Source organism: Amphiprion ocellaris, chromosome 14 (assembly GCF_022539595.1).
Source record: "Amphiprion ocellaris isolate individual 3 ecotype Okinawa chromosome 14, ASM2253959v1, whole genome shotgun sequence".
Taxonomy (NCBI): Eukaryota; Metazoa; Chordata; class Actinopteri; family Pomacentridae; genus Amphiprion; species Amphiprion ocellaris.
This window is the reverse complement of record NC_072779.1, coordinates 9,277,068-9,291,005: the sequence shown is the minus strand read 5'-3', so window position 1 is coordinate 9,291,005 and position 13,938 is coordinate 9,277,068. Positions and strand designations below refer to the sequence as shown.

At 36.5% G+C, this 13,938-nt stretch overlaps 1 protein-coding gene and 1 long non-coding RNA gene across 3 annotated transcripts in view; one reads left to right on the top strand and one right to left on the bottom strand.

Annotated features, from left to right (window-relative positions):
* The window catches only part of LOC118469473 (uncharacterized), a 29,632-nt gene extending 20,662 nt beyond the window's left edge, over positions 1-8,970 (bottom strand). For both annotated transcript variants that reach the window (XR_008603833.1, XR_008603832.1), the window contains exons 1-3: positions 6,851-8,970; positions 6,582-6,766; positions 5,544-5,709 (exon numbers count right to left, since the gene is read on the bottom strand). This is a non-coding gene — a long non-coding RNA (uncharacterized LOC118469473). The remainder of the gene's footprint in view (positions 1-5,543; positions 5,710-6,581; positions 6,767-6,850) is intronic.
* LOC111587388 (septin-5-like) lies at positions 549-13,938 on the top strand. The gene is made up of 13 exons (XM_023297325.3): positions 549-681; positions 1,080-1,102; positions 3,815-4,189; positions 4,909-5,005; positions 5,329-5,415; positions 5,566-5,689; positions 6,611-6,745; positions 6,854-6,971; positions 10,948-11,049; positions 11,130-11,226; positions 11,979-12,141; positions 12,851-12,953; positions 13,035-13,938. Exons 1-13 carry the CDS (start codon positions 636-638, stop codon positions 13,104-13,106), a joined length of 1,542 nt encoding a protein of 513 aa, XP_023153093.2. The 5' UTR covers positions 549-635; the 3' UTR covers positions 13,107-13,938.

Genomic DNA, 13,938 nt, shown 5'->3' with positions numbered 1-13,938 from the left:
TTTGCGTTTAACAAATAGTAATTAACATTCCACAAATTTGGAGGTGATTTTCAGAGAGCATTAGAGCTTTATGGAAAATTGCTTTTATATCATTACATTGAGGAAAAACAGATAATCTGTACTTTACAGTTGCAAGTTTCCCTTAATTATCAAACTGGAAACTAACTTGAGTGATTAAACTTGTAATTAAACTTTAGCTTTGCAGATGTTTAAATATGGTACAACACAAACCACCGCTGTAGTAACCGGTGTAAGCACACAGTTTGACCGTTGACTCACTGAGCTCCATATTTACACTCTCCACTGTCTCCAATTTATTATTATTCTTATTATTGTTATTATTATTTTTATTATCAATAATATTAACAATTAAATGTGAGGGGAATATACAGCCTTTGTTCTTGTATAACCACGTCAGAGCAGAGTGACATCAACACTGAGGATTGACGTGGAGCTCAGTCTAATGTATGGAGACACAGACACACACACAGACACACACACACACACACACACACACACACACACACACACACACACACACACACACACACAGACACACACTACAGTGAGTCTTGGCAGTGTGTCCCTGCTGAGTCCTCCTCTGATCTGAAGACAGTTTGTAAACCGGCAGCAGCATGGAGCACATGTCCTCTCCGGTCAGATTCCGCAGCAATAAAAAAGGTAAGTTTACGACTCAGAGCGCCTGCTTTCACACATAAGTAGGCTGCATCTCTGATTTATTCCAACTACTGATTGTTTTAGCAAGTAAAAATGTTCAGCTGGTTGAAAAATCAATAGAGCAGGTTGTGATATTTCTGCAGGGAGTCATACTTGTGTACTCTGTATTCTTGTACTGCGCTAGATTTTTTTTACTTTTTTTTGGATGTTATTCACCTTCATCGTTTTATATAAAAGTGTAATGATATATCAATAGATTTCTTACTTGTTTAACTGTTAATGCTGGATTTTATTCCAAAGTTTTGTTCACTTCAGTTCTCATTATACAATCAAACCTGCCTGCATTTGTTTCCCATTTTAACAAACATTTATTCGTGCTGTTCTTTCTGACCGAACAAAAGCTGCAGCTTTCTCAGAAAAGGAGGTAGGACAAGTTTTTCTAGATTAGTCTTTAGATGTGGTGTTTATTAGAGGTTGTGTGTGTGTGTGTGTGTGTGTGTGTGTGTGTGTGTGTTGAAGAGTTAAACCTCCAACCCCCCACCCCGTCTGAGCATTAGAAGCTGGGTTAAGCCTGCTGCAAAGCTTTGTGGGTAATGAGAGCTGACAGGTAGAGGGACGCCAGATGAACCCTGATCAGGCCAGCGGCAGTGTGGGCTGTGCTGCTCTGCTGTCTTTAGACCAGGTCAACGGGACGATGTGCTTCAAGGCGCTCTGTGGGGAAGTTATTAACCCTTGTGTTGTCCTGTAGGTCAAAATTGACTCGTTTTAAAGTTTTAAAATGTGGGGAAAATAGATATTTTCACAGTGAAACTTCTCATGTCCACATTTTCAACATTTTTGGGAAATCTCTGAACATATTTTTGGTGAAAAAAGAAATGTTAAAAGTGTTTCTTAAGAACATTCACAAAAAATTTTTTTATGTGAATGTTCTTAAAGAAAATATTAGAAGTTGTATTGATATATATGTAATCACTTTAGATATTTTTAGGATTTTTTTGGAAGATTTTTACTCATTTTTTGAAAATATTTACAAGAATTTTCTTGTCAAATTTGGGGGATTTTTTAAAAATAAAACTTTTACGGGAAACTTTTAAGGAATTATTGGAGTTGTCTTCCTGAAGGTTTTACAAATTTTCAGAAATTTGAGGAATTTTTTTGCTGAAGTTTTGGATTTTTTTCAGACAAGGAAACAATATTTTTTGGTTCCCATAAATGAAGACAACAGAAGGGTTAAAACAGGTGTGGAGCAAGGTTTTGGAATAAGAGAGAGTGCACAAACACATATTGTTTTGATGAAGATATAGCCCCCACGCTGAAGGATGCTTCTTATAAGTACAGAAAACAATCGTCCCAGCCTAGTGTGTCTCCACTTTGACCTGAGTGTTTACTAACTTCCAGCTCCAGACTCTTATCCCTCTCTCCATGCTGCCCGGACAGATGGACCTTTGTAATGGTCTAATGGGATCACAGGTCGGATCCAATCACTAAAGAAAGAGTGTAGCCAGTCACTGTAAGAAAGGACACAGGCTCACCGTGTCTAAAATACTAAAAAATACTAAAAATGCAATGGAGATATTCCACCTAGACTAAATCAAAGTGTAATGGCTAAAATCTTGAGTTTTTACTGTTCTGTGAGGAAAAATGATCTTGCGCAACTTCTGCTAAAGATTCATCCCTTGTTGTTTCCTCTTATTGCCTAAAATGGTAATAAGAACATAGATTTTAATTTTTCTGTGACATTGTTAGCTTTCAGGTGGTATAAACCCGAACCTTAACATATCAAAAAAAGGATGAATAAATTGTTCTGAATGTGCTGAAAGTTTTGGACATGAGGAGAAATCTGGCTGCAACACATTGGAGATATGAAAGCTAAGGCGTTTATAAATGAATTAAAGTGGATAAATTAGCATTGACATGAAAAAGGTGCAACATGCACATTTAAAGAAATAAAAGACAAAAAGAGGACAGAAGAGTGACTCGTATGTAAATGTGTGCTGACTGAAAGTAAAGCAGAATCCCTGAGAGCATTACAGCATTATATACAATTATATTTGAAATTGTCACTTGGTTTCTGAATTATGTGGGGTTTTTTTTACTTAAATAAATGCATTTCCACCATAAATTGATGCAGAAATGTAAAAATAGGTGGCTGTGGCTAGAGCAAGTTGTCCACTAATCTTAAGGTTGGTGGTTCGATCCCTGTCACCTGCTCATGCCAAAGTTGGGCAGGACATTGAACCCCAAGCTGCTCCTGATAGCAGGCAAGCATCTTGAATGGAAGCTCTGTTGCCACTGGTGTGTGAATGTGTGAATGAGAAACACAGTGTAAAGCGCTTTAAGGACCTAGAAAGTTATGCAGAAAGTTGCTATATAAGTGCAAAATAATTCATCATTTCAAAATCTGCACATAAAAATTCCACAGGATGCACAAAATTAGGTGTTGACACCCAAAATTTCCTAGAGAAGGACACCCAGTCCTCTGTTTTAACCCTCCTGTTGTCTTCATTTACGGGCACCAAAAAATATTGTTTCTTTGTCTGAAAAAAATCCCAAAATTCAGCAACAAAAATTCTCCAAATTTCTGAAAATTTGCAAAGAAAGAAATTCTAGTAAATATTTTCAAAAAATGAGTAAAAATCTTCCAAAAAATCTGAAAAATATCTAAAGTGATTACATGTATATCAGTAAAACTTCTAATATTCTCTTAAGAACATTGACATAAAAATTTCGCTGGATTTTGGTATTTTGTGAATGTTCTAAAGAAACATTTTTAACACTTCTTTTTTCCACCAAAAAATGTTCAAAGATTTACCAAAAATGTTGAAAATGTGGACATCAGAAGTTTCACAGTGAAAATATATTTTTTTTTCCACATTTTCAAACTTTAAAACGGGTCAATTGTCACCCGCAGGACAATACGAGGGTTAAAAGAAATCACATCTATGCACTCAAAGTTTATTTATCAGCAGCCTTAATTTAAAAATGATAAATATCAAACAAAAGAAGCTCCATAAAGCAAAATAAAAGTTTTGCTCCACAGTTATGTCAGTGTAATGCCTGGGACTGACATTTTTTGTCCTACTTACATTCAGTTCATATATAAAACCATGTCTGACTTTGCTGTCTTTTGTTCCAGTTATCCAGTCTGTCCATTGAGGACCAGGAAGACATACAGTTTCCTTACGCCATGAGGGATCTGCCTCCCATGTCCCAGTCCAGTGAACAGCAGCAGACCCCAGGCCACCATGAGGCAGAGGGAGCTGAGACAGCAACCAACGGGAGACTCCCCAGCCTTCCTTCGACTCCCCCTCCATGCCGTCCACTCCCCTGTCGCCCCACCGGCTCTCCCATCGTCCCTCCCAGAGCAAATCATGTCGGGCTGGACAGAGAGTTTCATCCCCTGCAGCTGAGGAGGCAGCTTGCCTCTCAGGTGTCTGTTGACTCTCCGCTAAGCCCGGCCTCCCGTCCACGCAGCCCCTGGGGACGCTTCGACCCCTACGACTCTCCAGAGGTGTGTGATTGCTCAGTTACATAATGTCTGTTTTAAAGTTTGCTACCATTTCTGTATGATTCTAAACTGTGTTACTTTATTCGCTTGTACAGCTTTAAACTGTGACACCCACTACCAGTATCTGTGCAGCTGTTTGCCACTCCCTCAGCTGGACTTCAACATGAGCAAGATGTTGCTCAATACAGATGTCAAACACCAACTTCCACAATCAAAGCCTCACATCCACCTCCGTTCAGCCCTGAAAGTGCACCTTTTCTGAGCTTTAAGCGTCAGAGTTTACTGTTTTCTTCCTCCTCCACTCACTCAGTCTTTTCTCTGATGCTTCTGAGTCAGAGTGGATGTGAGGGCAGATCCCATGATGCTTTGCAGAGCAGCTCGTAGATGTGGGAAGCAGAGGATGCAGGTCATAAGGGTCAGATTGTAACCAGCCTAGATGAGGCCACAGCAGTCAAGGCTGTTATCTCAACGACCACACTGTCCACTAACAGCTGTGATTAAGGTTTTGGCTGCACCATGAGAGGAATATATCTGTGGGAGTGTGACAGGGTTATTGATCGCCACTAATGACTGATTACTTAACCTTTTTAGTCTCTTGATGCCTTGTGTCTGACTGCCTTTACATCCTGCAATGTCTCAGTATGGTATATTTCCAATGAAAGAAAACACGCTTGCAATAATATGCGTAAACTATATATTCATGTTATGTTTTCTGTCTGCAGGATCAGGACAAGGAGTACGTAGGTTTTGCCACACTGCCCAACCAGGTTCATAGAAAGACTGTGAAGAAAGGTTTCACGTTTACACTTATGGTCGCAGGTGAGTCCCACTTTACATCTGCTTTATCTGCCAATATTTTGATTGAATTTAATTTTCAAAAAAACACAACAAAGCACACCATCATATTCAAATATCAAAAAAGCTTCAGCTCATAATACAAAACTGGAAAAAATAATACGAAGAAATGCCTTTTTCACTGGAGATATCAAACGTTACTGCTTTGTCATGCTGGATTAAAAATATCTGTGACTAATGACTCATTTTTAGTAAGGTTTTGTAATTATATGTGCTGAAATAAATTATTCAGATCATTATAGTGAGTGTACACCTGCATGTGATGTCTCACTCATCCTCCTCTACAGGGGAGTCTGGCCTCGGAAAATCCACACTAATCAACAGTTTGTTCCTCACTGACCTCTACAAAGACAGAAAAGTCCCCAATGCCGAAGGTGAGATTAGTTTTGTAATGTCTCCGTGTTGGAAAAATGACATTATTAGCTGTTCTGGTGCTGTTTCTACTGAGTGTTCTTGTACATCTTTACACACTCTGAGGTTGCCGCTGTCTGTGTACGCTTACCTGCACATGTATGTGTCTGCAGAGCGGATTAGCCAAACAATCGACATCATCAAACACACCATCAGCATCGAGGAGAAAGGAATCAAACTGAGGCTCTCCATCATCGACACACCGGGATTCGGAGATGCCGTCAACAACACAGAATGGTGAAGTCATTGTTCTCCTCCTGTGAACTCAAATCAGCTCGGCTCAGACAAGACACATGCTGTGGTTGAATAGTTCAAAAAATTACATGTCATGAGGTTACGGATGTTAACCCTCGTGTTGTCCTGTGGGGCAAACTTACCCGTTTTAAAGTTCAAAAATGTGGAAAAAATTATATATTTTCACAGTGAAACTTCTGATGTCCACATTTTCGACATTTTTGGTGGAAAAAAGTAATGTTAAAAAAATGCTTCTTAAGAACATTTACAAAAAAATCTACCAAAATCCAGCGAATTTCGCTGGATTTTGGTTGAATCTTTGTGAATGTTCTTTAGAAAATATTAGAAGTTTTCCTGACATATGTAATTACTAAATATTTTTAGGATTTTTTTTGGAAGATTTTTACTCATTTTTTGAAAATATTTACAAGAATTTTCTTGCCAAATTTGGGGGATTTGTAATTTTTTTTAATAAAACTTTTAAGGGAAACTTTTAGGGAATTATTGGAATTTTGTTCCTGAAGGTTTTGCAAATTTTCAGAAATTTGGGGATTTTTTTTCAGAATTTTTGGATTTTTTTCAGACAAGGAAACGATATTTTTTGGTGACAACCAGTAGGAGGGTTAAAGATGTGAAGGGGGAATACAGGAAAAAATCAAACTGCACTTCAGGTTGATGTTGTTGATGAGAGTCTGCAGTGGATGTGTTGTTGAATCAACTTTTTTTTTGTAGAGAATGAACAGATTGAAGCACCTTCTGGAACATTTCTCTCAGTTAGGACTCCTCCTAAACTGCAAAGACTGTTTTACTACAACCAGAGTGTTGATTTGGTGGCACTTCATGGTTGAAATTTATAAACTAGTGTAAACAGGTCTCCATCAGGTTTGCAGTTTACCTCACAGAGTCTTTATGTGTTTGCGTCAGCTTTAAGGACCTGGAGGACTACATCGACCAGCAGTTTGAGCAGTACTTCAGAGATGAGAGCGGGTTGAACAGAAGGAACATCCAGGACAACAGAGTCCACTGCTGCCTCTACTTCATCTCTCCGTTTGGCCACGGGTACGACAACACGTCTTACTTCTGTACATGAAGACAACAAAGTAAAATAAAAGTTATTTAGTATGTTTTGGGCTTATTTCTATACGTGTGTGTGTTTTCTCTCACCAGCCTTCGACCTCTGGATGTGGAGTGTATGAAGGCCTTGCATGAGAAAGTCAACATCATTCCATTACTGGCCAAAGCCGACAGTTTGACACACGCAGAGATCCGCAGGAAGAAGATGAAGGTATAAGAGCGTAAACATGAACATGCAGAAATGCAGCTGCTCTGAACTGAGACATGGAACCACAATCACTGGTTCTTTGCTACTGGATAGAAAACCTTACTGGAAAAAATGCCACTCTCAAAACAAGAAAAAAGGCTTATTTCAAGGAAGAAAATCTGCCAATTCAATGTAATATTAGTTTTAGGTAGGTTAAGTAACTCTAAACACTAGAAACAACTAAGGACCTTTAAACTTTGTAACTTTTCTTTATAAACAACAATAACACACATAAACAGTATTAAAGTACACAAATAATTCCTTATTTTAATAAAAAAAATTAATAAAAATAAAATATTTCCTTTCAATTTTCTTTTTAAATGTATGCAATTCACCTCACACTTGGACATTTTAAACAATAAACACAACACTATACTAAGCAGGCAAAATAAATAACTCTGAAATACAATAAAGCGTTGCAGGCCTGTTCCACTTTAGTTTGTTGAAATCACTACTCACTTCTCCTCCAACGAGTGAAAACAACAAAAATCCAGGTAGTACCTCTCCAGATGTGTGAGTGTGTGGTCCAAAGAGCATCAGATGGGAGAAAAGAAGCACACTGCAAAAACTCAAAATCTTACCAAGTCTATTTGTCTTATTTTTAGTTAAAATGTCTCATCCCACTCGATTTAAGATAAATTCACTTGTTTTAAGACAACGCATCTTAAATATCTTGTTAAGTCAAACAATCTGGAAATTATCTTGTTTTGAGTTGAATTTTACAAGAAAACACAAAATATGTTTAACCCTCGTGTCGTCCTGTGGGTCAAAATTGACTCGTTTTAAAGTTTGAAAATGAGGCGGAAAAAAAATTTCACAGTGAAACTTCTGATGTAAACATTTTGCACATTTTTGGGAAATCTTTGAACATTTTTTGGTGGAAAAAAGAAACGTTAAAAATGTTTCTTAAGAAGATTCACAAAAAAATCAACTAAAATCCAGCGAATTTCGCTGGATTTTGGTTAATTTTTTTGTGAATGTTCTTAAGGAAAAAAATTGGAGTTTTATTTATATATATGTAATCACTTTAGACATTTTTAGGATTTTTTTGGAAGATTTTTACTCATTTTTTGACAATATTTACAATTTCTTGCCAAATTTGGGGGATTTTTTTTTTTTTTTAAATAAAACTTTTAAGGGAAACTTTTAAGCAATTATTGGAATTTTCTTCCTGAAGGTTTTGCAAATTTTCAGCCATTTGGGGAATTTTTGTTGCAGATTATTTTGGATTTTTTTTCAGACAGGGAAACAATATTTTTTGGTGCCCGGAAATGAAGACAGCAGGAGGGTTAATACATCTCAAATTAGGAGGTTACATGAAAGCAAAAATCTATTTTTGAGTGAAAAACTGCTTTTTTTTTTTTTTCTGGCTTATTTAAGACAACTAAGCTTGACAATCCTGGTAAAATATAGCTTAAAATAAGTTTTCCCAGCTAATTTTAACATCTCAATATTCTAAATATCACATCTTATTTCAAGAAATCTTACCAAGCCATTTTTCACTTGTTCTATTGGCAGATTTGTTCACTTATTTCAAGGTAAAAGTTCCTCGAAATAAGTTTTTTTGCTTGTTTTGAGAGGGGCATTTTTTTCCAGTGCAGGAAGCAGGATGCAGGTGAAGGTGTGACGTCCAGCAGGTCCTCCAGAGGAACTCTGAGCATCCATGGTGGCTCAGAGCGCTATCTGGTAGCTGCTTCTTGTTTTCAGTAAACAATCCCAAAACAGTCCAGACGAAGCTACTCGAACAAGCTGTGCTAGCTAACCGCAGCGCAACGTCCGTGTCTGTTAATCGCTACTCAGTTGTCCAAAGAGCAGTCAGTACAGTTCCATACCTCCAAACTTTGTATGAAAGTTTCAGGTTTTGCAGAATACATTACTAATAATCTGTAGACTCACGTTACTACACTTAAACTTCTGGAAAACTCCGCTAAGACGATCCACTCCTGTAGGCTCCTCTCTTCTCTCATCCGCATGCGCACACACGCACCTCATACACGCACGCGCCCTCACTGCATGCCCTTCGCGTGAACCAGTTAACCTGAAGTCACGTGCATTCGTGACCACATACGTTTCTCTAGAAAGATTTAGCATTTCCTTTTTCAAAATAAATGAAATAAAATACATTTAACTATTTTAAACATTCGTATGAACTTACAAACCAAAAATATGTATTTAATCACTTTTTAATACACTTTTTAACTCTATTTATTTCTCTACCTATTTCGCATGAACAAATATTTATTAATATTTTTCACTGGACTACACTAATTTTGAGTTTTCTTGTAAAATACAACTCAAAACAAGATATTTAAGATGCATTGTCTAAAAAACAAGTCCCTCCATCTTGCTGAAATGTCACTTGTTAAATTAATTTATCTTAAATCGAGTGGGATGGGACATTGTGACTAAAAATAAGACAAATAAACTTGGTAAGATTTTGAGTTTTTTCAGTGCAGCGCAATAAATCCCAGTGCAACAGCTCTTGAACCAGTGCATTTAGCTTGGACAGTGCAGATTTGGGTGGGTTTGTGCAATATTTATTTATATGTTATTTATCTATTTGTTTTCATACATATATAATATATATTTTGCCTAGTAGATTTTTTATTAATTTATATATTTTATCTATTTATATATTTTATCTCATGTACGAGATGCACTCAAAATTCCCTTGTACTTATGTCCAGTGACAATAAAGGCATTTGATTTTGATTTCTTTGATTTTTGAAAAAAGTATCTCAGCAATTTAGCATTGTACATGCATACATTATGTCACTTCGGTGAGTCTGTACTTGTTGCTTTTAGCTGCCAAGCCAATAGTGATATTGGTTTATGTGTCACATTTCAGTGTCTTTTATTATCTAAATTTGCCATTTTGGCATGATAACATTAGCCAGTTGGCACTAGAGACAAAGTAAATCAGCTGAGGATGATAGAAATATTTATTTTGCTGATAATGGCAACAGATTAAAAGTTAAAGGATGATTTTTACAGTTTTACGGTTCACGATGTGGGAGGGGCATGAATGTATATTTGTATATATATTTATATGTATATGTATATATCATGACAATCCATCCAACAGAGAAATTAGATCCAAAACCACAAAACAGACAAAAAAGTGTCCAAAATCTTTTAGTCCTTTAACCCTCGTGTCGTCCTGCAGGTCAAAATTTACCGTTTTAAAGTTTGAAAATGTGGGGAAAAAAATATTTTCACAGTGAAACTTCTGATGTCCACATTTTCAACATTTTTGGAAAATCTTTGAACATTTTTTGCTGGAAAAAAAGAAATGTTAAAAATGTTTCTTAAGAACATTCACAAAAAAATCAACCAAAATCCAGCGAAATTCGCTGGATTTTGGTTGATTTTTTTGTGAATGTTCTTAAAGAAAATATTAGAAGTTTTACTGATATATATGTAATCACTTGAGATATTTTTAGGATTTTTTTGGAAGATTTTTATTCATTTTTTGAAAATATGTACAAGAATTTTCTTGCCAAATTTAGGGGATTTATTTATTTATTTATTTATTTATTTATTTTTAAATAAAACTTTTAACTTTTTCTTCCTAAAGGTTTTGCAAATTTTCAGAAATTTGGGGAATTTTTTGCTAAATTTTTGGATTTTTTTTCAGACAAGGAAACAATATTTTTTGGTGCCCCTAAATGAGGACAGCAGGAGGGTTAATGGGCCCAAAAATACTGGATCTACTTCCCATAAGGCACCAGTGTCTTTCATTAGACCTTCTCCTCACTGGTAAACATTACCATCTTTCAAATGTTCTTTTTGTGTGTCTGTGTCAGTCTTTCTGTTCTGCTCCCACTGAGAGTTCACCAGTTGAAGCTCTTCAGACTCTGTAAAGACAGAAGTTTCACTTTCATTCTCCTCTGCGTCTCCTCCTCAAACATCATTGTTTCGATGCCTTCATGTTCTTCAGATCAGAGAGGAGATGAAGCAGTTTGGGATAAACATCTACCAGTTCCCCGAGTGTGATTCAGACGAGGAGGAGGACTTTAAGACGGAGGAGCAGATCCTCAAGGTTGTTCAGCCGACTTGTTAACTTGAAAGTCAAGCTTGGGATTTGCATTGACAGTTCGTTTTCGTGACTTTTCTCTGCAGGACAGCATCCCGTTTGCAGTAATTGGGGGTAACGTACAGATGGAGAGTAAAGGTCGCAAGTACAGGGCTCGCGTTTATCCATGGGGTGCGGTAGAAGGTATTATACTCAAGAGTTTTCAAAGATTCCTAGGCTTGCTTAAATCTCAGTTTATGTTTAGTTGTTTTTACTGTGGATTCCACAATTTTGTACTTTTAAGTGCTGAAAAACACATCATATGGATTGCTTTATCAATAATTGGTTGACTTTTACTATATAATTTACTCTAGCACCTTGATTTTTGTATTAACCCTCCTGTTCCTCATTTACAGGCACCAAAAAATATTATTTCCTTGTCTGAAAAAAATCCAAAAATTCTGCAAAAAAATTCTCCAAATTTCTGAAAATTTGCAAAACCTTCAGGAAGAAAATTCCAATAATTGCTTAAAAGTTTCCCTTAAAAGTTTTATTTTAAAAAAAATCCCCCAAATTTGGCAAGAAAATTCTTGTAAATATTTTCAAAAAATGAGAAAAATCTTCAAAAAAAATCCTAAAAATATCTAAAGTGATTACATATATATCAGTAAAACTTCTAATATTTTCATTAAGAACATTCACATAAAAATCAACCAAAATCCAGCGAAATTTGATGGATTTTGGTTGATTTTTTTGTGAACGTTCTTAAAGAAACTTTTTTTTCCAGCAAAAAATGTTCAAATATTTCCCAAAAATGTTGAAAATGTGAACATCAGAAGTTTCACTGTGAACATACATTTTTTTCCCCACATTTTCAAACTTTAAAACGGGTCAGTTTTGACCCGCAGGATGACACGAGGGTTAAACTCATGTGTTGCTGTTGTTCTCTTTGCCAGTGGAGAACCCGGCTCACTCTGACTTCCTGCTGCTGAGGAACATGCTGGTGAGAACACACATGCAGGATCTGAAGGACGTGACGCGAGAGATTCACTACGAAAACTACAGAGCTCAGTGCATCCAGAACATGACGCGCATGGTGGTGCAGGAGAGGAAGCGCAGGTGGGTGGAGACGGGATGCACACCCACACATTCTGACTGACTGATTCCTGTGAGTTAGGTTCCTATTCAGAGCCTGACATTTTAACCCTCGTGTCGTCCTGCGGGTCAAAATTGACTCAGTTTAAAGTTTGAAAATGTGGAAAAAAATATATAGTTTCAGTGAAACTTCTGATGTCCACATTTTTTATATTTTTGGGAGATCTGTAAACATTTTCTGGAAAAAAAGAAATGTTAAAAATGTTTCTTAAAAAATATCAAAAATATCAAAAATATCAACCAAAATCCAGCAAATTTCGCTGGATTTTGGTTGATTTTTTTTGTGAATGTTCTTAAAGAAAATGTTAGAAATTTTATTGATATATATGTAATCACTTTAGAAATTTTTAGGATTTTTTTGGAAGATTTTTACTCATTTTTTAAAAATATTTACAAGAATTTTTCTGCCAAATTTGGGGGATTTTTTTTAAAAATAAAACTTTTAAGGGAAACTTTTAAGGAATTATTGGAATTTTCTTCCTGAAGGTTTTGCAAATTTTCAGAAATTTGGGGAATTTTTTTGCTGAATTTTTGGATTTTTTTTTTTCAAACAAGAAAAAAATATTTTTTGGTGCCCGTGAAAGAGGACAACAGGAGGGTTAAAATCAACTTCTGGTTATTACTGAAAAAAAACACAGACACTCACGGATATTGTGTTGAATGTGGGTTTCAGTTTGCGTGAGAAGAATCGAGAGATGAGCGAGGCAGTTTTTCCACTGCCGTTGGCCATCGTGGACTCTGAAAAGGAGAGACTCATCTTTGAGAAGGACGAAGAGGTGTGTTTCTCTTCTTCATTTATTCATTCATTCATTCAGAGGACAATCAGCACACCAACCTGTACTTATTTTCCTCTGCAGCTGAGGAGGATGCAGGAGGTGCTGGAGAGGATTCAGGAGCAGATGCAGCAAAGCCAGAGAGGAGGCTGCTGATTCTCCCATAATTCCCTGTGTAAATGAGGAGCACCCCGGGTCACAGACAGTCAGACAGAGATGGAAATCAGGTGTATTAAGAATAGGCCTGTTTCTGATTGTCGTTACCCACAGGGGTGTACAAGATTAATGGGTCTTTTCACCTGCGAGATCACCATGGTAACTTATCCTGCACAGCTAACCTGCTCCAGAGGACCTACATGCACCTACATGCATTCAGTTAGTGATGCAGAAAATGCATAACTTTGTGTTTATGTTTGCTTCTGATTTCCTGCCAAGTCCGTTTACACTGCTGGTACTGCAGCTGATAGAACACAGATCAGAATATTGATTAGTCTGTCTATTAATCAATTATATTAATTTCAGGCAAAAACTGAATCCTTCATTATGGAACAGCGTCAGACCTAAATGTATGAGGGTTAAAGTTTAGGAGCTCTAATGTGCAGCTCTCACCATAGAAAGTAAAATTAATTAACGGTGTTCTACCAGCATTCCTCTCTTGTGTCATTTGCAGCAACAGAGTTTGCTGCTGTAATAAGTTTATATATCCCACATAGCTCTTCACTATAACAAGCTGCTCCTGTTGACTGAAGAAGGCGGCCAATTAATGATATTTATTGTAATTATTGTCTTCCACGACGACTCCTTTACTGTAACCTCGATGGTGCGACACTGCCATCTAGTGGTCAGAGTGTAGTAATGGTGCGTTTTAAATATGTAAACTACATTTTTCATGTTTTATTACGGGAGTTTTTTCTTTTCGTTTTGTATTTTTAATCGCTAATTTTGCTGTTTTGTAAAGACAATAAAGTAAAAATACTTTCTGAAAGCA